Genomic DNA, 21,549 nt, shown 5'->3' on the forward strand with positions numbered 1-21,549 from the left:
GTAAAATCGCGTACTACAAATTGAGTGTCGGCTGATTTGACCACGGCGATCCGAGTGTCGGCTGGCTTGACCGCAGTGTTTCCTCTCAGCTTAACAGTATTCACAGAATGCATCTTGCTTTATGAGCTGTTACGGCGCGTCTCTATTGTTACAAAAACACACTGCTACCCCACACTGACTATAGTACGGCAAGTACCAGTGTGGGTCCACATTCCACATGTTTGGAACTTCCTGTGTTGTGCCGCCAACATCTGGGGGCGGGGGTGAGGGCTTTATTTTCTACCTGTATTTCACATGTGGCTCTTCTTAGGCTAGTCAAACAATGATGACTCTAAACGTTCATAAGCTATAAACTTAAAACCACTGATCACAATCGTTGAACCACATGTAGAAGAATATATATTTGTGTAACAGTAGTCTGCCATCCACCCATCCATCTTCGTCCTATTATCCAGTATCGGGTCGCGGGGGGGAGCAGAGCAGGGGACCCCAAACTTCCCTTTCCCGAGCCTTATTGACCGCAGGACGCATCCATACTAGATGCCCAACCAGTTTGCCTTAGAAATTATTACAATAGGCTGCATGTGCACGCTCCCGCTAGGTACATATGCAAATCTATGCGACTTTGAGCCCATGAATATATAAATTAAATGTATTATTAATGTTATTATTATTATTACTATTATTATTATGCGGACCGATCCGATGTGGACAAAGTAAAACCGAAAATTGAAGTTACACAGTTACAACACACCTAGACGCAGTTATGTCCAAATCGAAGTCCTTTTTGCCACCCATGAAATGTTATCTTTTTTAGAGTACAAACTTATTTGCCAGCGGTTCAATCTCTGTAAACAGAGAAGACATCCACCACAGCTTTACTGGAACTATCTTTTTTTATCTTTGCTGTCCAACTGGAAAACAAATGTATTTTTAAACACTGAATGCAAATCAAAATGGGCAGTTCATAAATGTATTCTTAGACAATTAACCCACTACCAGACCCCATCGCCTCAAGTGCCATTTTTGTATTATTTATTGACTTAACTTTTATGTCTACTTACTTAATTAGTAAATATTTAGTCTCATGACTCAACGCTACTAATGTTGGGTTCTCATAATATTAGTACCGTTACATATTTGGCTTAAACTTTCATTTAGTGTAAACAATTAATAATATGCTGTATATTAATGCATAATATCGTATTATACATTTTCTTATAAAAAGTGCACGCGGAACTTTGTGCAACATTTTTAAGAGGACCGGTTTCTGTTTGGGAACGGACGTATCATGACTTCCTGTTATTGGACGCTCTGCTCTGCTTGTTCTGTATGTGTGTGTACGTGCCTGTTGCGTATTACAGAAAACTTGGACGCGTGTTAATTTTTCTTTATCTTCCTTAAAATACCAACGTTTTCTCGTTAGTGTGTCCCGTATTTTCGGTGTGAATTTAAAGCAGTCTGTAGGTATGCCACTGTCGGCTCGCTCGAGCTCTGACGGCAGCGGGGGGCCTCGGAGTCCTCGTGCCCGGAGACCCCGGACTCGTTCCCGCAGCCGCCACCGCAGCGACAGCCGCGAACGGAGCCTTTCGCCGTATAGCTTCGGGCCGAAACTACCGAAGCCGCGCAACAGGGAGAAGGAACACGAGGAACGGGACCGTCGATTCCGAGAGGCGAGAAACATCAGGCGGATCCGCATTGGAAGCCCCCGTCGTAGCCGGTCCCGGTCCAGGTCCAGGGAGCGTCCCAACAATAACAATAACATCAGTCACAACCAGTGGTCCGAGCAACGGGACGCTCCTGGAAAACACGGTAGCTTCAAAGAAGATTATTACTACGAACAGCAGCGGGACGACGCTCAGAGACAGAGACAAGAGGCTTTTATTGCCAGGTAACAAAACACGAAACGGCAACTAATCTATTAATCGTTGAAGGGTCGGTCTAAAAGTTCAGTCATGCTTTTCTATGAAGTTATGATCACAAAAGATACAGTTTATAATAAAATAAATTCAGCGAGGTCAAGAAATCCTGACTTTTAGTCCATAGTATTGGTCACGCTTCAGATCCCTTTGTTATTGTCTTAATTGTACAAGTGTAAGAGAGTAAAATACTTTTAGTTTTATGCTCCTCGACATTAACATATCCTGTCTGGTAATTATGCATGCCTTCTAACAGTCAATGCCTCCACATTGTTATTCAGGGTAGATGTATGCTTTCCAAGCCCAAGCTGAGTTAACCCTGATGACCTTGTTTTCTCTTCAGTGACTTCAACATTAATCTTTTAAAATACCTTACCAAAAATGTCCTTAATGTAATTTATTATGTAATAGTAAAAGCACCGAGAGGAGAAACCTATTCACAGAAAATCTGATGCAAAACAAATCAAACAAATCAGTGTTTTCAAAATAATAAAGTGTCCGATTCATCCAATGTGACATTTATGAATATATGTTGCCTATGTAGCTAAATTATAACTCACTGATACAATATCAACTGCACTAATAAATAATATGCTCTTCTATTATTTCTTGATCGTTCAAAAGTTTTTGATACAGTTAACCAAGACTTTGCTTGCTGAATTATCCTTTTGTGGTTTAAGAGAGACTGTTGAATGGTTGAAATAATTTTCACAATATCAATAGGTATTTTCCAACACTGTAAATGTTGAATTGTTGCACATCTCTACAGCTAATCATACAAAAGATGTAATTATTTAGGTTTTAAACAAATGGGGAAAACTGATGTGAATGCTGCCCTAATGCCTTCCCACACTACACACATTGTTACATAATACCTTAATAAGTTATTGGTTTAGAATGCTGCATCTGTCTGTCTTTCTGTCACAGGCGTCTGCAGGAGAGGGAGAGGATCGGCGAGTTAGGTTGTCCTGAAGTTTGGGGATATTCACCAAGAGTGAAAGAGCCAGAGTAAGTCAATAATGTGTCCTTCATGGCAACACATTTATTGTACAATATTGTTGTTTTTAAGATTATTTCTTTTCTCCAGTACTGCACGTGTTGAGGATACTTGACCTCTATTATGTTTGGTGCAGAAACATGTATTTATTTCTTTGTTCTCAAACAGCTCCGACGAATTCACACCAGTCGAAGACGAGAAAAACAGCAGCTCAGAATCGAGCTCAGAAGGTACAGCACGCTGTGTATAGATAAATAAAGTAAAAATAAATAACAGGCATATTGGATGCCATTTGTATTTACGATGAAATCTGTTATTCACAGAAGAAAAAAAGAGGAAGAAAAAGAAGAAGAAATCCAAGAAAAAAAAGAACAAAAAGCACTCCGAAGACAGCGAGCTAGAGTCAGATTCAGATGGTAAGACACTCAAAATTACATTACTCTTAGAGAGTGTATTTCACAAGTTGTATCAGCTTGAATGTCATGTTTTTTATCTTTTCAGAGGAAGAAATAAAGAAGAAAAAAAAGAAAAAGAAGAGCAAGAAGTAAGTGCTAACACGCAGCTAAACGCCACCTTCATTCTCACAGCAAAAGGACATTTTGATTAACCAAACATCTCTTTCCGTTTCCAAACAGGTCGAAGAAGTCCAAGAAGAAGAAGGCGAAGAAGAGCCGCAAGGAGTCCAGTAACCCCAGCAGTGAAGAGTCAGAGGAGGAAGAGGAGGATCCCAACGGGGTGATGTGGGTGGAGAAAACCTGCATGGACGAACACGTGGTTGGCCCCGAAGCCCCGCTCACACAACTGTCCCAGGATGACAGACCTTTGGAGTGAGTCTATTTTTACTGTTACAGTTATGTTACGTCACTAATGCTCATCACATTGTGGTGGTTAGCAGACCAAATCAAAATCTCCATAGTTTTCGTTGGTGATCCAGAATAAAAATCTGGGGAATATAGCAGACTGTTTTTCAGCCATGACTGGACACGTTTTACCATTCCAAGGTTTTTTTATTCATTTACTTTTCCAGAGTCTTTTTTAATTTGTTTAAATTACTCCGCAGATTCTGTGTATCTCAGGTGATTAGAATTGTCCGAGAACACCCAAAATTCATAACACTGAACAACTTCCTGTTGTAAGTCTGTTTTAGTGCAGTTCAGAGAAGAATATCTGTGATTTGATCAAGCATTTGTCATTTACTTTTTTAAAGCCCCCCCCTCCACACACACACCTACAGCCTCACAGATAGTCTGTAGACTCTTTTTATTTTTTAAGATTCATTTTTGGGGCTTTTCCGTCTTTAATGGAAAGGACAGCTAGGGGAGAGAGAGTACCTCTGTGTCGAGACGTAAACCTAATTATATGTGTGCCTGTTCTACCAATTGAGCCAGAGGGTGTAGATTGAGATTCCAGCTTTTGAAATGTGATTATCTGCTGTTTATCTTGTATGATATTTATCATTTTTGACTGTTGGACAATACAAGACATTTGAAATAGTCAGCTTGGACCTTAGGAACTTCTGACGTCCATTTACATTTTTATCATTTTCTGACATGTAGGCCAAACAGTTGATCAAGAAAATAATTTGCAATTAGATTATAAACAATTACCATCAATTGCAGCCCTAGAACTGGTAAAAACTAGTCTTTACTCTTATGAGAGGATGCAGACATCTGTATTAACAGCACAAATCTTTTATTTTACAGTACTTTTTAATTTTTAATAAGTGAATTTTTTTTCTTCTTCCAGTTTTGGTCACGCGCTGCTGCCAGGTGAAGGTGCTGCGATGGCGGAGTATGTGAAAGCAGGCAAACGTATCCCGAGAAGAGGTGAGATCGGTCTCACCAGCGACGAGATCGCAGACTTTGAGAAGTCTGGCTACGTGATGAGCGGCAGCAGGTACGAGATGTTTAGAAGTAGGACTATAAACTCTCACCTTGGCTGCGACACAATTTGCACTGCAGCAAATTAATAATTGCCGATGTTTCAGCTATCAGTATGATGCAAAGAGATGTACGTATTTATCATTATCGTGATACTCACACATAGCAAATGTAACCCTGCAGACATCGTCGTATGGAGGCTGTGCGTCTGAGAAAGGAAAACCAGATCTACAGTGCAGATGAAAAGAGAGCTCTGGCATCCTTCAACCAGGAGGAGAGGAGGAAGAGAGAGAGCAAGATCCTGTCGAGCTTCAGGGAGATGGTGTACAGGAAAACTAAAGGCAAGGAGGAGAAATAAACATCCCATCTCTACAGATTACCCTTTTTATAGGACACCTTTACTTTTTTCTTGGTATTAATGTTGTATTTTTTCGGACAATAACCAACGATAACATTCAGTTTAGGTTGAATATACTATGTGGAGAAGGATTTTAATTGTAAAGAAAAGTGAGACTGAGAAGTATTCTGTTGTATGTTCTCTATCCTTTGACTCACGAGAATTCATCTTCCCTTTCAACTTTAACTTAATCTTGTCAATGTTTTGCAAATTATCCTGATCACAACGGTAAATAAATTTTCATTATGAAGTTGTGGTTTCCACATTATTTGGGTAAAAAAAAAAAAAAAAAAAAACAGTAATTCACAAGTTAAAAAGAAAGGATTATAAAAATGTTAAAAAACTGAAAAAAAATGTGTCTAGCTTTTTATTCACTTAATTATTTACCAACCTCTCAGATTTATCTTTGGACTCCGCGCATGCACCATCACGGAAGGCTGTATCATGTGGATGCAACAACAGTGGCAGTGTCATTACTTACAATTAATGCTGTCAGTTAAACGCGTTAACGCAAACCCATTTTAACGGTGTCAATAATTTTATCGCAAGATTAACGTTTTTGACTTTGCAAACTTTGTTTTTTTTCCTCATGATGTTGCAAATTGTAACATTTGACAAGATCAAAATGATCTGTTTTGTTGTTGTGAACTGAGCTATCATCGCAGCACATCCAGGCTGAAATACCACTTGATGGCCAAGCACACAGCTGATGACTGATTCTCCGCCCCCCCCCCCCCCTTTATTGATGCAGTGTTACATTGTGTGAGAGATTTTTTTCTCCAAGTCTGAATGTTACATGTCAAATTGAACACTACAGTAGGCTACATGACCATGTTGTTTTCAATAAAAAAGTTGCACAAGGCAAGCCAAACCACTTTTCAATGTTGATAAGAGCATTAAAAATGAGGAAAAAATAATGGGACAAAAAGAAATCAAGGGACATTTAGAATAGACAAAATGTGATTAATTACGAGTCAACTATGACATTAATGCGATTATTCGCAATTAAATATTTTAAACGTTCGACAGCACTACTTGGAATCCCTCTTTGGAACGACAGCCAGGCACTATAACTTTAAATATCCGAATATTTTTAAAAATGCACTACTCAAAACTCCATGAAACATCTAGTGATGTCTGTACAACAAAACCAACAAGTCATTCAACTGACAATAGGAAACGTTGAAAAGCAGCAATTTCTCACATTGGAGAAAAAAATTACCTAATGTTTTAAAATCAAAATAGTGGCAGATTAGTTTTCAGCTCTAATGGCAGGCAGATGGCCTCGCTGTTAATTTACTCTAAACAGTTAAATTAGTTTGTTGTTTTGACTGATGCTGCCTTTAGACCAGGAGAGCAAGGAAAAATCACAACTGCGATAACCATTATCCCAAACAATATCTAGTCTACACCAACTCTTCTACAACATATGATTATCACCTTTACAGGCGACATAACATATAGTGTAAGCCCTACTACATATGAACAGGTATAAAACAATGATTTGAGCACCAATCTCTTGTTGGTTGCCTTTGAAATTCAACACATGAGCCGAGAAGCCTCTGAAGAATTCAAGTGTGGAACAGTTTATTTGATAACGGGAAGGATTGCCTTTAAAAGACCGAAAACAAACATCTGAATGTTAAATATAATCTTTTAATGTAAAACTTTCTTCTCATCAGGGTCTTCATAGTCTTTGTCTTCAGTGGATGTTCTCGAGTCCCTGTTGAGGGGAAAAAAAAGAAAATGAGTACAAATCCTGCTGGAATTTTGAGGGAACATGCAATTGTACAGTTTGGGGTTAATTTCATTAGAAATATATTTGAATTCCCTTTCATAAAGCAAGAACATACTTAATTATACTATTCATTTACCAATCTTTATGTTTGCAATTTATTTTAGTTTCTTGTATTGTTACCGCTTAGGCTTGTACCATCTACTGTCAGTGTATTTTCTGCAGATGACAGGTTTTGTAATCTGATTGAGTGAGGGTAATAATAATCACCGTTATAGTTATCCATTTACGATTACATCATCTTAAAGTAGTACCAACAATTACCCCAATATAAGCACGTCACCATAAGTTTCCCATTTGCTAGTTTAATTTCATAGTGTGCTACATTTTGCTATGTCAATGGATAGCTGGAGGACAACCCTGAAACTGAGCTGCTGGAGGGTGTGAAAATTACGAAATTACTATTCGCTTTCTTTTGCAAAATATAAGTCAAAGCGTTTGCGTTTTCGCGCAAAAGGTTATATTTCTGTTGACACAGGTCACGGTTAGTCACTAACCTTGGAGTCAACGTGCTGTCCTGATCCCGACACTCGCTTGTCCCTCTCCATCAGATACCACTGCCACGGATACCGAGCGATTCTCTTTTCCTAAATGGGAAAAAAGAGCCTTTAAATCGAGTATAGCTTAGGGTGCAACACGCGACAGGACGTTTCACGGTTTAGTTAGCTGTATTCTACTTCTTAGCATGGTCAGAGCCACATTAGCATTCAGCATCCTCCTCACCTTTCCCCCGTTGGTAAACTTATGAATCTGTGCAGTGGCGACGCCAGGTATAATCAAACACACGGTCATGACGGCGAAGCCTGGCAGTATTTCATACCACATGATAACAACCGGTAACTGTTTGGCGACAGAGAGCCACTGAGATAACAACAAAGTTGACCTAAGACTCAGTTTATTTTGCTAATAAGCTAACAAAATGTCGACTCTCCTGACGACCGCTACAGTACAAGAAAGTGCTTCCTGTTGGGTTTTTTCAAAAGAAAACCGTCAGCTCTATATTGACGAAAAAGAAGCGTCATGTTGTAAACAACAACTGGAGTATTTGCCGTCAAATGTTTGTATACATGTTGTATACATTTGTTATATTTGTAATTAAATTGTTAAAACATTAATTTCAACCATAGACCGTTAATATTAATAAATTAATAAATATACAGTCTATGCTTCCAACGTTACGGATTATATTTTCGCTCACAAGTCCCCCTTCTGGCGGTGATGCGAAACTTCAGGAGCACCCACCCGTCAGAGGGGAAAAAAAGAGGAAGTCCTAGGATGGCGAAGGCAATACTCTCCCTTCGATTGGCAAGCACTCGCTTGCTCTGGTTGGATTGGTTAGGTTTAGGCCAGCAGGCTAGGGTAAACCAATCAGAAGTAGAGTAAGGCGGGTCATGCCTTCGACATCACCACTCGCTTACGGTTGGTTCGGTTGCTACTAGTCGGCTAACTTGCTAAAAAAGTAAACAAGTCTGCCGAATGAGATGAAATACAACCGCAGAACGAAGTAGATTTTCAACTATGAAGGAAGACAAGGAAAATGCTCGACCTAGGGAGCGAAAACTGGAAATAAAGTATGAAGATGGAGAAAAGATGGAGAAGTCCAAAGAAAAGAAAGAGGCCATGACAAAGGTAAACTTGCTAGCCACATTTGCTAACGTTCCAAGTCGTCAGTTATGAATACTAATTACGTTAGTTTAATAAAATAACAGCATGCTTTTAACTATCTTGTATTTGTCGGATATAAACATGCATAGGCAACTTTTCAATTTACACAGTGAGACACAGTCACTTGGCTCACCACAACTGTGAGTTAATAGTATGTAATTGTGTCTTTTTCCTGTCTGATTGTTCTCCCAGATGTGATAATATTATCTTCTTTCTTAGATCGTAATCCGACGTTTACCACCAAGTTTGACCAAGGAAGAGCTGGAGGAGCATTTACAACCTCTCCCAGAGCTGGACTACCTGGAGTTTTTCTCCAACGACACCAGGTGAGTTGATATAAAGACGTTTTGTGATTTAAAAAATTCTATCACAGACTCCTAACAGTGTAACCTGACATGGGGATTCTGTCCTTTCAGCCTTTACCCTCACCTCTTCGCAAGGGCTTACATCAATTTCAAAAATCAAGAGGATATAGTTCTCTTCAGAGATCGATTTGATGGCTATGTGTTCATTGACAGCAGAGGTATGAAGAGCAAACATTTACAGAATACACATACTTAAGGTTTTTCTCGGACATGAATTGAATCTTCATTCTTGTTTTTGAACAGGACAGGAGTATGCTGCCATTGTTGAGTTTGCACCTTTTCAAAAGACTGCCAAGAAAAGAAGTAAGAAAAAGGATGCAAAATGTGGAACAATAACTGAAGGTAACGCTATTTAACAGTATAGGTTATGTTATAGAAAAGAGAGATTTTGTGATGGTTCAGTTTAGTAGTACTTTTTTAATTATTTACGATGCCTGGCATGCAACAAACTGCCAACATTTATTATGTGTATATTTTTGTAAACATATTTGCCTTTTGTTCATTAAGCATAATCTAAAATAGCCTGTATTAATGCTAGTAGTTGTCATAACTGTTCTTAACTGGTTATTTTGTCTGAACTGTAAATACCGTACTTCCAATTAGTATAGTTTAAAAATACTTAGAACCATATTAAGCTACAGAGAAGTAATCTTAGCAGAAACATCACCATGTCTTTATTTGTATGGTGCATTTTTTCTTTCAGATCCTGATTACAAGAAGTTTCTTGAAATCTACAACGGCGATGACGACAAGTTGGCATCAACACCTGAGACCCTGTTGGAAGAGATTGAGGCAAAATCAAAGGAACTTGTAGGTAGGTAAACAGTCCATTAGAAAGTGCAGCCAAAAAACATCATTGTATATATTTTTAAATGAACGCACTGGTGGATGGAAGAATTCAAACTACATTTTTTTCTCCCTTCAAGCTAAAAAAACAACTCCTCTGCTGGACTTCCTGAAAAATAAACAGGTACTGTTGCACACCAGTGTGGTGTTCTAGTTATAATTGTTAAGTGGCATGATTAAGGCTTGCCTCATGTCTTGTATATATACTGTTCAGAGAATTAGGGAGGAGAAGAAAGAAGAAAGAAGAAGGAGGGAGCTTGAACGCAAGCGTCTGCGTGATGAAGAGCGTCGCAAGTGGAGAGAGGATGACAGAAGGAAGCGCAAAGAGGCAGAGAAGATAAAGAGAATTGAGAAACCGCTGGAGAAAGACAAGGACCTCGTAAAAGAAGAACCAAAAATTAAGGTGTGTGCTGAAGTCAATTGGAGCAGTTTAAAACGGTGTGTAATGATCTCCAATATTACATTATGACTTTGTCTTTATTTTCAACTGTGTAGCTCCTAAAGAAGCCAGACAGAGGGGATGATGCTGATTCTGAGAAGCCCAAGGAAAAAGCCAAGAAACCAGATAGGCCAAATAAAGAGGACAGATCCATAGGGAGTGCTGATCATAAGAGGCGTCCGCACATGGAACATAAAGAGGATCGAGGAAGGAAGTTAGTTGCTTGAGTCATTTAAAAAATATCCATATATACATTTCCCACTTTGAACAAAATATTTAAACTGGATTTGTGCTTTACACAGAGTTGACGAAGACGGGAGGAAGGAGTTCAGGGAGCGAGACCCAGATCGAGACAGAGAGCGTGATCGAGAGCGGGAGAAGGAGCGGCGGCAGAAAGAGAAGGAGCGAATCAGGCGACAGGACGAAGATCGTCGGAGAAGGAGAGAACGTCAGGATGGAGAGAACTCTTACAGGAAGAAGGAGGAGGAGGTCAAAAAAGATAAAGAGCGTGCCTTGGAGAAGAAAAAGGGTGAACACATTGGAGACTCTGGTCACTCTGAGAGGCCGGAGAGGCCTGCCAAAGACCACAAGAAGGAAGACAGTGGTAAAAGAGAGCGACTCCGAAATAAGGTAATGACTCTATCCTCTTGATTCAAGTGCTTTTTGCAATTGCAAGCATTTTTTCTAAAAGAGTTGTTTCTGTACATCAGGACCGGCCTGCGATTCAGCTGTACCAGCCAGGGGCCAGAAGCCGGAATCGGAGGGGTGGAGGAGGAGCCGAATCCATCTCTGCTGACAGAAAGCCAGATACTGTGACCGAGACAGAGAAAGTGTCTGACAAAGTAGACGATTGAGCAGATTTCTACTTATGGCATCTTAAGTTTGGTGAGGAGAGGGGAGACAGCCCTGTGAGGCTCAGATCAGCAATGTGGCGCCTCAGGGCAACATGCACTGCAGTTTAAGCAGGGCTGCATCCGGCTCTCCCAGTCTGGGAAGAAGAGATGTGATTGGAGAGTCTCTTAGTGCCTAAATGTGACCCTGTTTAGTTTAATTTTTTAAGAAAAGCAACCGCATCCTTGGAACGAGTTTGGCTGTAGGGCACATTAGAAAAAGCCAAAGCTTTCATGAACTCAAAGTGACCTTATTTCAGTATTATTTCTCTGATATAAAACTTTGGTTTTCAACATAATCCATATCAAAGTTGTTAACTATCTATTTACTCTACATGTGATATTGCCAAGCTCATCAATATTGTTTCAACACTGTCTTGAATGAGATTTCTGTTGTAGCATCGACATGCAGTTTGAATGGAATACATGGAATTTACGTATTCTGCCGGGGGAGCTAGACAATCCAAACGTATGTTCAGCTTTTAATAAAAGTTTTCATGGTCTGTAACTGGGATATAGTCGCAAAGGCACAACATTCGCTGAAGTACGTAGCCTGATTTGGATCATGTGGTTTATTCATACAGTGAGTGAGGAGAAATAGCCATTTCTGATTAGACTGCCATGTGACAGCCACGGCTGCATGTCAACTCTAATCAGTGATCAACCTGTGGGCCCCCCACCCCTTAAACATTGATGTGTGTTGCACTAAACTGAATACAGCATGTTGATGCTAACATAAAGATGCCACTTTTGACTGAAAATAAAAGAGGTATTTACTTAAGTGTTCATGTCTTTTTTCCTCTCCAGGGAAACATTCAGCCTTGAACTGCACTGATGGTTTTTAATAGCTTTCAATTGTATTTTGTGTTAGCTATTTCAAAACACTACAGTAGTTTGTTCACCTCTTCCTTTACTTAACTAGTCTGGGTACAACTACTTAACAGCTGACACTAGACTTGAATGTTTGTCCAAGGAGGGCCAGGACTAGTACAGAAATTTGCCGTAGAAGTCCTATTCGATAAGCCTTTATTGTCATTAGATTACCTTGAATGCAATGAAATTAAGAGTGCCCCTCCCATCGGTGCTTAAAGGACAACTCTATTGCACACATCCATATATATAACAAATAAAAACAGCAATCATTCATCATAAAACAAGGGCAGGTAGTTTGTGATAATGAATATAGTGCACATTTCTTAATAACATAATATTATTAGTTAAAACAAATAATAAAATGTGAATTTGGGGTACAGAGTCATTACGTGTGGATATTTAGAGTCTTGATGGCCTTTGGAAAGAAACTGTTCATTAGTATAGTGTTTGTGTTTTGATGAACCTTTAAAAGGGAAGGAGATCAACAAAATGGTGGCCAGGGTGAGAACTGTTTTTAACAAATTTTTTTGCTCTGTAAAGGTAGCGGGTGTGTGCATTGTGCTGGAGTTAGAAGGGCAGCCGATGATTTTTTGTGTGGTGTTGATGACACTGCAGAGCACTGTGAGGCAGCAAGTTATGATGCTCTCTAATGCAGAGTGGGAGAAGGCTGCCAGCAGCCACATAAGTGGTTTCTCCCAAGAACTTGCAGGAAGTGAGGACGCTGCTGCACCTTTTTGACAGCAGCTGTGGTGTTGGTAGACCAAGAGAGGTTGTCTGATATGTGGATTCACAGGAGTTTCAGTTAGAACGCTTTCCAAATAGTCTCTATTTCTGAAGATGGGAAGGGCATCAGCTACAACTTCCTGAAGTCTAAGATTAGTTACTTGGATTTTTCTTCCCAGTACTCCTATGGAGTAGTAATTTTATTTAATCAACCTAAATATGTATCATTAGAACACTAGATTTGACCCAAAATGAACTTATGATGCCTGCCCTGCTTTATTTGACATTAATGTACTGTGCTGCAGTGGTATGCATTCACAAAAATCTATTAACATTTAGTAAACCTTAGGCCTTTATGAACCTCGTTGTCTGCAGCAGCTGTCCACTTCACCCAGGTGGTAATCTACATTTAGTTCCAAACATTTGGATCTGTTCAGATAAACATACATACTGTATGCATTTCAGCTTTATAGTGTCTAGGATAAGTAGGGATACAACACGGGCAGTGGTGGACACAGTAATCAGATTTTCTCCAAAAAAAAAAAAAAAAAAAGCCTTAGTAGTGTATTTATACTTCCCGTATAGTTTAATCTAGTTCCTACATTATTTTTCTATACAGTGATTCACCGGGGGCTCCAACCTCAGTATGCTCTTTAAGTAGCCTATGAACTGTAATACCAAGATGTAAAAGTACTTAAGCATCGTCATGTCAAATGTTTTTTTATTTTATTATTCATATTATATTAATATGGGTATTAAGCAGAATTTCAATGTTGCAGCAGGTTGAGGTGCAGCCAATGAACTGATTTAAATTAGGTTTGGGTAGTCTCATCCATCTTTTTTTTTACTCTTTTATAATGTATGTTTTGCATTTGATAACTTTATAAGTGAAGCAAACATTGCAACATTTCCCCAATAGTAGTAGAAGTATAAAGTAGCATCACAGAGTAATTTAAATTGTCTTTATTCAAACAACATTCAAAGACATGCAGGCAATCAGAACAGAAATAAACAACTGTTGTGCCAGGGGGCTTGCACTGACATAACAAACACACCAGTTACAAAGATTTTATAGTGGGTACATAGATTGATGGTTTTAATAGTTTCTTGTTTTTAGAATAATAAATTGCTGAAATGTAATGTCTGAGATAATGTTCACATAATTTCTACTTATAAATATGAAATTTAGCAATTAACAGTATCAAACAAATTTAGTATTTATTTTGTCTTGATGGAAGTGTAAGAAATGAACCCAAACAATACGTTTTCATGTGAAAATGAAAAATCTTTGTCAATGTGTTGGTAAATGAATGTTTTGACATCCCGCCAAAAAAATACAGACGCTAGAACCAGAAGAGGACGCATTTAGCAAACCCTCCCAAAGGTGTCGCTGTGAGAAGAACTTGGAGCCAGTTGGACGGACGCTCATTGGATAAAAGAGCCGACGTCACTTCCTTCTTTCTCTTCGGCCACCGCCATAGTCGGGAAAGGACTGGGGACAAAATGGTAAATACAAAATCTTTTAACATCCATTTGAGCAGTCCCTGTAAACCCGCACAAATATATTGTGTGATTAAGAAACATGTCAATAGTACGTCATACAGCTGTATGTGGTCTAAAAAGAGGGAATATTAGCCTATTAAAGCTGTTCAATGATGCTAGCTGGTTCCCACTCTGTAGAGCTACGCATGTTAGCATCTTGCTCATTTATGTATACTTCGTAAATGCTTTAAATATGTTCCTTTTAAACTCGCAGTTATACATTGGACAGAAACGCTATCTGCGTTGACCTGGTATTAATGGCGCGCTTTGTTTCTAGTCGTCCCACAAGACTTTCAAGATCAAGCGCTTCCTCGCTAAGAAGCAGAAACAGAACAGGCCCATTCCTCAGTGGATCAGAATGAAGACTGGGAACAAGATCAGGTGAGCGCATGATGCCGTGGTGTTTATTTGTACAGTTCACTACATATGCAAGATGAAGCTGCCATGTAGCTAATGAGAGCGTGCAGTGTGTAACGTTACATGTGGACACAGCCTATGGAGTAACGTTAGTCAATAACAGTCACCCTCATTTGCCAGTTTACTAGGTACACCTAAGTTGCACTCCTGCGGTTTAACAGAACAAGCAGGCAATCATTTCTAACCTAATTAAATGATGATCAAGATGCTTACAGATATTAGGTCAGATGGGAAAATATATAAAATATACCAAAGCACAATGGGTAACAATTCATCCATTTGAATCTCATTTTGTGCAGACTATATTAAATGAGAATATAAGGCTATTGCAGGACTTGTCAGAGTAATGTTTGGTTACATATGGCGTTATAACAGACTAAACTGTAAACACTTAAAAATAATTCTACAGCACTACAAACTATAGCCACCAAAATAAACTAGAACATAGTACAGACTACTGTAGGTTGCTGTATTACTTTTGCTATGTAGACCTTGTGAATTCATCATTAGGTGAATATAAGAAACTTATATTATGGACAGCCATAATTACTTGGTTTACTTAATTATTTATTTCCACAGTTAAGTTTAATTAAGCAGTCAAAAGAAGAAATATCTCCTAAGGTGTGGAGGATGGTTAAATCCTCTGAGAGCTTGTGTGTTTTATTGGTTTTAAAATTGTGCTTCATTTTTTAGCTTAAGTGCAATGATGTACAACTGGCTTACTAATGCAGAGAATAAGCAGGAACTTCATGTAAAGCAGGTCTGCAATTGCAGCACTCCATTGCAGTAGAGTGTTGTCATTAACCCTGCTGAGAGCATCTTTCTGCAACAGAGCTTGGACTCCTGCTCACTGCAGTGACCAGGAAGCTCTGTAGCTGAACATTTCCCTGTTTGTCCTGAATGGCTGATCTCATGGAGGATTTCAATGGTTTTTGTTGTTGCTGAAATTTCTATTGTCTGGACCAATTCTCATAATGGCCACAATGATTCATTAGTGGAAAGAGATTATGCATGTCATTGTTTCTTCAGAGGTGTGATTTACAAGTAAGATTTATTGCAGTGACCTTAAGTGATTGATTAAATATCACACAGGCTTTGGATTTGTCAGTTTGTGGCCAATGACATAATAAGAGCAGCATCAACAGAATTTGCATCATTTCAACTGAACTAATTTGAATGAGAAGAATATCATCTTTGTAGTTGCTCTGGACTTCCTAGTTGGTTTTGACCTCTCCAAGAAAATAAAAATAAAATACAGGACTAGGGGAAAAATGCCTATAAAAACTTTTGAAACATTTTACTTGTCATTGAAGTAATTGCCACTCAATTGCACAAGCAACAGATACAGGGGGTAATGTGTATGTTTTAATGTCTATCATGAATTTGGAACACCAGTACAAAGACCATACATCTCAAGGTGCAGAGCAGTTTTTTTTTTTTTTTTTTTTAATCCCTTAAAATGTTATAAACTGCTTCACTTCTCAACCCTGATCTCGGCTTACTGTGGGTGTGGTAGCACCACTGTCAGAATAAATGTGTTCCTCTTTTGACAAGATAAATAGTAACTTTCTGTAAGAGGGTAGTTGATACGTTTTACAGCCTTCAGTTACATTTATTTTTTTTCCACTTGGTTTAACAGTTTTATAGTTAAATATGTCATCGTAGCATACCTGACATGTCTGTTTCTAATGTTTTTCAGGTACAACTCCAAGAGGAGACACTGGAGGAGGACCAAGCTCGGTCTGTAAACATGAGGGTCCCTGGATCCAAGCATCCCAACATCTGCCAGGACCTCCAGCTGCTGGGCCTGACCACAGGCACGGAGCCATGTTATCTGGGCCAGCAGTCATTTTGTACAGATACTCTGGTTATGCTCATGTTTGACAATAAAAGATCAGTGATCAAACTTGATATTTTGTTATCTATTTACAGACCGTATATCTGAGGCAAACGTTACATTGAGGGTTGCCACTGACACATCTCCTTACGAAGACAAGGGTTTCACTCTCCTGACCACATGCCTTTCATGCAACTCAGCACTTTTTAAGAGGAGCATTTCTACATGTTTATGGAAGATTGTGGTTATTTCTAGTTTGGCCACTACTAAGCTCTGGCTTTGTTGCTTGTGCCAAAGACAGCAGTGCTATTCAAGAAGCTGAATCTAGTAGGACAAACTACGAAATGTTTGCTTGAAGTGGTTTGCCATGCCAGCAATCCTAAATGTTGAGTTGTTTACATAAGCAGAACAGGGTTTGTCGGAAGAAAATGTTCAGAAAAATATGTACAGTAAATATTTGTGAGGTTCAGTCAAAGTTGATGCAAATCAAGTGCCAGTACTTTCACTGGGCTCCATGAAATGCAATACCGATTGAATGGTGCCGTGGCTCCCAACCTAAACTTGAACCCCCCCCCCCTTATGTAGCAATATCTAGTAATCTATCAAGTTGTGGTCACTTATTTGAAGGATATGGGGGGGGGGGTGCGTGGTATTAAGGATTTGACAACCAAAGCAACCCTTAAAAAAAAAAAAATCCCTTTGATCATCTGCTTATTCAATTTTGAAAATGTTGGAGTTTAACTTCTCATAAATTTATTTTTATAAGTGGTTGTTTTAAAAGAGATGTGGTTTGCTCTGTAATGAATTTAAATTACGATTGTTTTAAGAGGTAAGGCCTCATAATGCAGAAATGACTTGGCATGAACATTTTTGCTCCACATGCGCTTAGGAACCACAAAAACCGTGAACTGACTGAAAATAATGCACATATTTGTAGGCATGTCATAACCAGACTCAGCTTTTGTTCCCAAGAAATGAAAACGAGGGCAGCAACTTTCTAAAAGACCCGAACCCCCAGCTGCTCCCCGTCTTAGCCGGGTAGAAGGAGTTATCGTGATCTGTCTCTACATGATCCACATCGTCATGTGCGGTCAAGTTCATCGCACCAGCGCTGTTGTTGTTGACATTTTGCGCACATCCACATCTGTGCTCATCATCCCAGGTCCCCAGCAGCTCCTTCATCTCCAGCGGGGCGTCTCCCTTCAGATACTGCCAGGCTCTCTTTCCATTGTAGTCCATGGCATCTACGTTGGCACTGAAAGCTCCGACTAGCAGCTTGATGACCATGTACTGCCTGTGCATGCTGGCGACATGCAGCGGGGTGAGCCCGCCGCTGCCCCGCACGTCCACATTCACTGGGATCCCCGCACTTTCCGCGTACCTTAAAAGTTTGAGCAGAGTCTCGTCCTGTCCTCTCTTGGCCAACCAGTGCAGGACTGAGTACCCACTGATGAAATCCTTCCTGGTTAACAGATAGGGGTCCTCGGAGATGAACTCCAGGATGGTTTCATAGTTTCCCTCTACTGCAGACAGCATCCACGCGTGCTCCATCGGATACAAAGCCCAGCCTTCGTCCTGCTCGGAGGACACACTGTGCGTTTGTGACAGGACGCTACTAAACCCGCTGTGCGTTGGATTGCTTAACAGTAACTCTTTCAGGTATTTTTTACGCATAGCGAGTGTGAACGAGCCTCTCTCCGGAGCCTCCCTCTGAAATCCTCCCGGTGCCGAGCTGTCAGTGACTTCCATCTGCCTCTGCAGCCTCGACCTACGCTGGAAAGCACTGGGCATGACATACCTCGAGAGTCGCTCCACAACGGTGCCCTGTCTGCACGTCCGGCTCCCGTGGGTGGCAGTACTGACAGCTGATTCCGATCCAGTTAAGTCACATCCAACGTCATCCGATCTGCTCTCGTACATGCTGCTTGGCTCCATGCACGCTGAGTTCAATGCTACTTCCTTTATTTAGACAACACCCAGAAGATATTAGCGTCAAATGATACACTTGGGACGGTTTCCCTCCACTCCAGTCATTCCCTGTGTCGTGGGAGGAAACAGTTTATTTTTAATATATGCACACAATACCTTTCAATGCACAAACATGTAATTTAAAGAGCTTGCGTCTTAAGAGCAAATGGACCAACTTCTTTATTTTTCAAGCAACGTTAGACGTTCAAATGTAATGTCTATAAAACGGTTCGTTTGTCCGGCTGCCGCCACGCAAGTTAACCTTCACTGGTTGACTCACCTGTTTGGGATCTAATAAGCGCACACCGACTGACGCATTCAGTGACCGAGTCTCCAACTTTATCGACCATTAAGCCCTTCAGTCCCTTTCAAAACGTTTGAGGTATTTTAAACGAATTGAGGTATTTTACGGTGGTCTATGAAACACTTAGCTATATCATTTCCTCACAATAGGAGACAAAGTTCATTCTGATCTCATTCTCTGGCAAAACCAATGGCGAGAATCCCTCACATGTGACCACTGATGGACTTTAAAAACCAGGAAGTAAGTGCAGCTACTTCCCTGACAATTATCACCAAAACCGCAAACCAAATAAAAGGGATACCAGGGACATAAGTAAAAACAACCTTTATTTCAATAAAAAATGGGTTCATAACAAAAACATGCATCAACATTCAGTCTGTAAAAGATTCTGGTGGAAGTTCAACAGTCAGCTCATCGAGTGTTTGAAGAAAGGCATCCAGCTCCGAACAATGACCTGGAGATGGGGGGGGGGGGGGGGGGGGGGGGGGGGGGGGGGGGGGGGGGCAGGTTAATGATATAGCAGGTTAAATATACCTGTAGTTAATGATATTGGTAGTTTCAAACCAAGCATGCGCACCATACTTAATGGCTACAGCTGCCAGACAAGAGTTCTGCTCATTTAGTGCCGTGTTGTTTTAAATTTGTCTATTATTCACATCAGACAGGTTAACATTTGATTTACTAAACTGTTACTCCCCATAATCACAACTTATTTATAAAGCATCAGGGTTACAAAGTGCGTCACAAATAATACAGAATAGTGCGGACCCTTCACAAGAAACAAGGAGATCATTGCCAACCTAAGTGGGGCAGTCTCAATGCTTGGCCATATTGAAATTCAATAACAAAAAAATTAAGTAATTCTGGTTATTTTTAACATACATGCTATATAAATATAACATTTGAACTTAGTCAGATTTTAACCACACTTTGACATCTGATAATTGTAGACAACTATTGCAAACCTATGTGAATTGGAGTTTTCTTAAATATGATTAAGTACATTGATTTGTCAAGTATTTACATTTGATGGATCTCATCCATAAAGAATGTTCTAGAATTTTACAAATTAAAAGATAGATTTTGGCATGAAAATACATATACTGACCCTTTGCTTCAGTTTATTTAACGGATACTTTTAAAGAATTATTTTAAGATCCCAAACAGTAAGTGAAGATTCAGCCCTAATGAGAAGCGGATACCTGAACGTGTTTGCATCTTTACAGGTGACAGGTTTGGGAGTGGAGCAATCATTTCCAGGTCCTCCTCACACAGATGTGGAGCATTTGGGAAACAGGCCAGTCCAGGCAGAGCGTAGCTACTGAGAGGAATCAAATCCTCGGGTATGCTGTACTTTTCAAACTCTGAAAAATACATTAAAAAAAAGGTTTTAAAATAAGCTATATCATGGGTCAATGAACCTTATACATATTGAGTTATTAACATGATTGGCATGTTCAAGTTCTGTTCTGTAGACGAGCCTTAATGGGCATTAACCATTAATGGATGCTGCAGTGGGATTTACACAGAATTATTTTTAATTAAGCAGCATTTTATAACTACAGCCCGTACCTGAAATGTGCTAATGTGTTACTTTATAAACAATGCATTACTGTAAACATTTTTAAATAGAAACTTATTTGGTAGCATTAGAGTCACTACTAAAGGCATCATAATTACCTAGTGGGTCATAAGGGATGAACTTTTCAATTTCTGGATATTCCTCCCCTTTGGAGTTTTGGTCTGAAGCCTGTTTGACTTTTGTTTCCTGTAGGGAACAAAATATTACAGCTTAAGAGCAAATATGTTAGTATAGCTTGGCATTATTTATTTTGTAACTCTTATGGTTATTCCAACCTGTGGCTTTAAGATTTTCTTCTCTTGTGTGTTGACGGCAGGGGTTACAATTTTTTTGTTGACCGCACCAAAAGCCTTACGACCAGATGGAAGAGGAGTGTGTAAGTTATTGGCAGTCATAGGAGATGACAGTTTCTCTGGTGTGAAAAAAAAAAAAAAAAAGCAAAGAATAATGTACATTTCCACATGGAGCAATATTATTGCAAGAACAAAAGATCTCTGAACTAGGTTGGCATTTCCATACCTGGAGCAGACTGAAGCCGCTGTCGCATCTTCAGAGTAGGTGGATAAAGACATGCATTTTCCCGCTCTGCAAAGATTATGTTGGCCATTGTATCTGTAAACAAAGTTTGATATTAGCTACCGAAACACATTACAACTCATCATGGAAGAGAACTTTCTGTGGCAGACATTTTGACACATAAAAAGAGCACAGACGTATTCACAATGCAAGGCAGCTTTATTTGTAGGGCTTGTATTTTTTTGTATTTTAACAGGGCAGATTAAAGTGCTTTAAATTAAAAACTAAAAAACATTAAAAAAAATAAAAAATAACAGTTAAAAAGTTAAAAAAACAAGAATAAAAGTTACAGTGCAGTATAAGAAATTAAACATTAAGAAGTTAACTTTAAATTAATCATTTAAAGAAAGGCAACATTGAAAAGAAAAAGGTCTTCAGCCTTGATTTAAAAAGAACAGAGTAGCAACGGATCTGCAGTTTTCTGGAAGTTTGTTCCAGATATGAGGAGCATAGAAACTGAACGCTGATTCCCCGTTTAGTTCTGACTCTGGGGACAGAAAGCAGACCTGTACCACATGACCTGAGAGGTCTGGG

At 39.5% G+C, this 21,549-nt stretch overlaps 7 protein-coding genes and 1 long non-coding RNA gene across 10 annotated transcripts in view; 3 read left to right on the forward strand and 5 right to left on the reverse strand.

Annotated features, from left to right (window-relative positions):
* The window catches only part of zbtb33 (zinc finger and BTB domain containing 33), a 5,199-nt gene extending 4,898 nt beyond the window's left edge, over nucleotides 1–301 (reverse strand). Inside the window, exon 1 of the mRNA XM_034883626.1 lies at nucleotides 86–301. Coding sequence (XP_034739517.1) covers nucleotides 86–113 — 28 coding nt within the window. The 5' untranslated portion in view covers nucleotides 114–301. The remainder of the gene's footprint in view (nucleotides 1–85) is intronic.
* Nucleotides 302–1,258: 957 nt separating this feature from the next.
* LOC117951756 lies at nucleotides 1,259–1,484 on the reverse strand. Its single transcript, XR_004658242.1, has 2 exons — nucleotides 1,345–1,484; nucleotides 1,259–1,314 (listed from the first exon to the last, which is right to left on the reverse strand). It is a non-coding gene; the product is annotated as an uncharacterized LOC117951756 (long non-coding RNA).
* Nucleotides 1,345–5,440, forward strand: nkap (NFKB activating protein). Its single transcript, XM_034883630.1, has 8 exons — nucleotides 1,345–1,891; nucleotides 2,847–2,927; nucleotides 3,085–3,146; nucleotides 3,240–3,332; nucleotides 3,418–3,460; nucleotides 3,552–3,743; nucleotides 4,663–4,812; nucleotides 4,980–5,440. Exons 1-8 carry the CDS (start codon nucleotides 1,470–1,472, stop codon nucleotides 5,152–5,154), a joined length of 1,218 nt encoding a protein of 405 aa, XP_034739521.1. The 5' UTR covers nucleotides 1,345–1,469; the 3' UTR covers nucleotides 5,155–5,440.
* A 1,316-nt stretch (nucleotides 5,441–6,756) lies between these two features.
* ndufa1 (NADH:ubiquinone oxidoreductase subunit A1) lies at nucleotides 6,757–7,984 on the reverse strand. Its single transcript, XM_034883634.1, has 3 exons — nucleotides 7,712–7,984; nucleotides 7,486–7,575; nucleotides 6,757–6,916 (listed from the first exon to the last, which is right to left on the reverse strand). The coding sequence occupies exons 1-3, from the start codon at nucleotides 7,811–7,813 to the stop codon at nucleotides 6,896–6,898; spliced, it is 213 nt and encodes a 70-aa protein (XP_034739525.1). The 5' UTR covers nucleotides 7,814–7,984; the 3' UTR covers nucleotides 6,757–6,895.
* A 372-nt stretch (nucleotides 7,985–8,356) lies between these two features.
* Nucleotides 8,357–11,704, forward strand: upf3b (UPF3B regulator of nonsense mediated mRNA decay). The gene is made up of 10 exons (XM_034883629.1): nucleotides 8,357–8,617; nucleotides 8,873–8,979; nucleotides 9,070–9,176; nucleotides 9,262–9,360; nucleotides 9,722–9,832; nucleotides 9,945–9,988; nucleotides 10,079–10,267; nucleotides 10,360–10,517; nucleotides 10,606–10,933; nucleotides 11,014–11,704. Exons 1-10 carry the CDS (start codon nucleotides 8,507–8,509, stop codon nucleotides 11,155–11,157), a joined length of 1,398 nt encoding a protein of 465 aa, XP_034739520.1. The 5' UTR covers nucleotides 8,357–8,506; the 3' UTR covers nucleotides 11,158–11,704.
* Nucleotides 11,705–12,551: 847 nt separating this feature from the next.
* rpl39 (ribosomal protein L39) lies at nucleotides 12,552–16,659 on the forward strand. 2 transcript variants are annotated; one of them, XM_034883637.1, is made up of 3 exons: nucleotides 12,552–12,558; nucleotides 14,609–14,712; nucleotides 16,448–16,659. In XM_034883637.1, the coding sequence occupies exons 1-3, from the start codon at nucleotides 12,556–12,558 to the stop codon at nucleotides 16,494–16,496; spliced, it is 156 nt and encodes a 51-aa protein (XP_034739528.1). In that variant the 5' UTR covers nucleotides 12,552–12,555; the 3' UTR covers nucleotides 16,497–16,659. The 2 variants fall into 2 exon arrangements, with proteins under 2 accessions (XP_034739528.1, XP_034739527.1); XM_034883636.1 differs by lacking the exon at nucleotides 12,552–12,558 and adding an exon at nucleotides 14,145–14,295.
* Nucleotides 16,660–17,213: 554 nt separating this feature from the next.
* Nucleotides 17,214–19,074, reverse strand: sowahd (sosondowah ankyrin repeat domain family d). Its single transcript, XM_034883631.1, has 2 exons — nucleotides 18,834–19,074; nucleotides 17,214–18,544 (listed from the first exon to the last, which is right to left on the reverse strand). The coding sequence occupies exon 2, from the start codon at nucleotides 18,518–18,520 to the stop codon at nucleotides 17,540–17,542; it is 981 nt and encodes a 326-aa protein (XP_034739522.1). The 5' UTR covers nucleotides 18,521–18,544; nucleotides 18,834–19,074; the 3' UTR covers nucleotides 17,214–17,539.
* A 97-nt stretch (nucleotides 19,075–19,171) lies between these two features.
* The window catches only part of pttg1 (PTTG1 regulator of sister chromatid separation, securin), a 4,425-nt gene continuing 2,047 nt past the window's right edge, over nucleotides 19,172–21,549 (reverse strand). For both annotated transcript variants that reach the window (XM_034883632.1, XM_034883633.1), the window contains exons 2-6: nucleotides 20,959–21,051; nucleotides 20,715–20,851; nucleotides 20,538–20,625; nucleotides 20,060–20,221; nucleotides 19,172–19,311 (exon numbers count right to left, since the gene is read on the reverse strand). In XM_034883632.1, the coding sequence (XP_034739523.1) occupies nucleotides 19,229–19,311; nucleotides 20,060–20,221; nucleotides 20,538–20,625; nucleotides 20,715–20,851; nucleotides 20,959–21,046 (558 nt within the window). In that variant the 5' untranslated portion in view covers nucleotides 21,047–21,051 and the 3' untranslated portion in view covers nucleotides 19,172–19,228. The remainder of the gene's footprint in view (nucleotides 19,312–20,059; nucleotides 20,222–20,537; nucleotides 20,626–20,714; nucleotides 20,852–20,958; nucleotides 21,052–21,549) is intronic.

This window comes from Etheostoma cragini, chromosome 10 (assembly GCF_013103735.1).
Source record: "Etheostoma cragini isolate CJK2018 chromosome 10, CSU_Ecrag_1.0, whole genome shotgun sequence".
Taxonomy (NCBI): domain Eukaryota; kingdom Metazoa; phylum Chordata; class Actinopteri; order Perciformes; family Percidae; genus Etheostoma; species Etheostoma cragini.

Excerpts from the sequence above, each read along its gene's own strand:
- upf3b (XM_034883629.1), top strand. The coding sequence starts at position 8,507 with ATGAAGGAAGACAAGGAAAATGCTCGACCTAGGGAGCGAAAACTGGAA. Across the intron at positions 8,618-8,872 it reads AGAAAGAGGCCATGACAAAG|ATCGTAATCCGACGTTTACC; the intron begins GTAAACTTGCTA and ends CTTCTTTCTTAG. Across the intron at positions 8,980-9,069 it reads TTTTTCTCCAACGACACCAG|CCTTTACCCTCACCTCTTCG; the intron begins GTGAGTTGATAT and ends CTGTCCTTTCAG.
- ndufa1 (XM_034883634.1), bottom strand. The coding sequence starts at position 7,813 with ATGTGGTATGAAATACTGCCAGGCTTCGCCGTCATGACCGTGTGTTTG. Across the intron at positions 7,576-7,711 it reads AGTTTACCAACGGGGGAAAG|GAAAAGAGAATCGCTCGGTA; the intron begins GTGAGGAGGATG and ends TTTCCCATTTAG. Across the intron at positions 6,917-7,485 it reads GACAGCACGTTGACTCCAAG|GGACTCGAGAACATCCACTG; the intron begins GTTAGTGACTAA and ends TCCCCTCAACAG.
- rpl39 (XM_034883637.1), top strand. Across the intron at positions 14,713-16,447 it reads AAGACTGGGAACAAGATCAG|GTACAACTCCAAGAGGAGAC; the intron begins GTGAGCGCATGA and ends AATGTTTTTCAG.
- nkap (XM_034883630.1), top strand. The coding sequence starts at position 1,470 with ATGCCACTGTCGGCTCGCTCGAGCTCTGACGGCAGCGGGGGGCCTCGG. Across the intron at positions 1,892-2,846 it reads CAAGAGGCTTTTATTGCCAG|GCGTCTGCAGGAGAGGGAGA; the intron begins GTAACAAAACAC and ends TTTCTGTCACAG. Across the intron at positions 2,928-3,084 it reads CCAAGAGTGAAAGAGCCAGA|CTCCGACGAATTCACACCAG; the intron begins GTAAGTCAATAA and ends GTTCTCAAACAG.
- sowahd (XM_034883631.1), bottom strand. The coding sequence starts at position 18,520 with ATGGAGCCAAGCAGCATGTACGAGAGCAGATCGGATGACGTTGGATGT.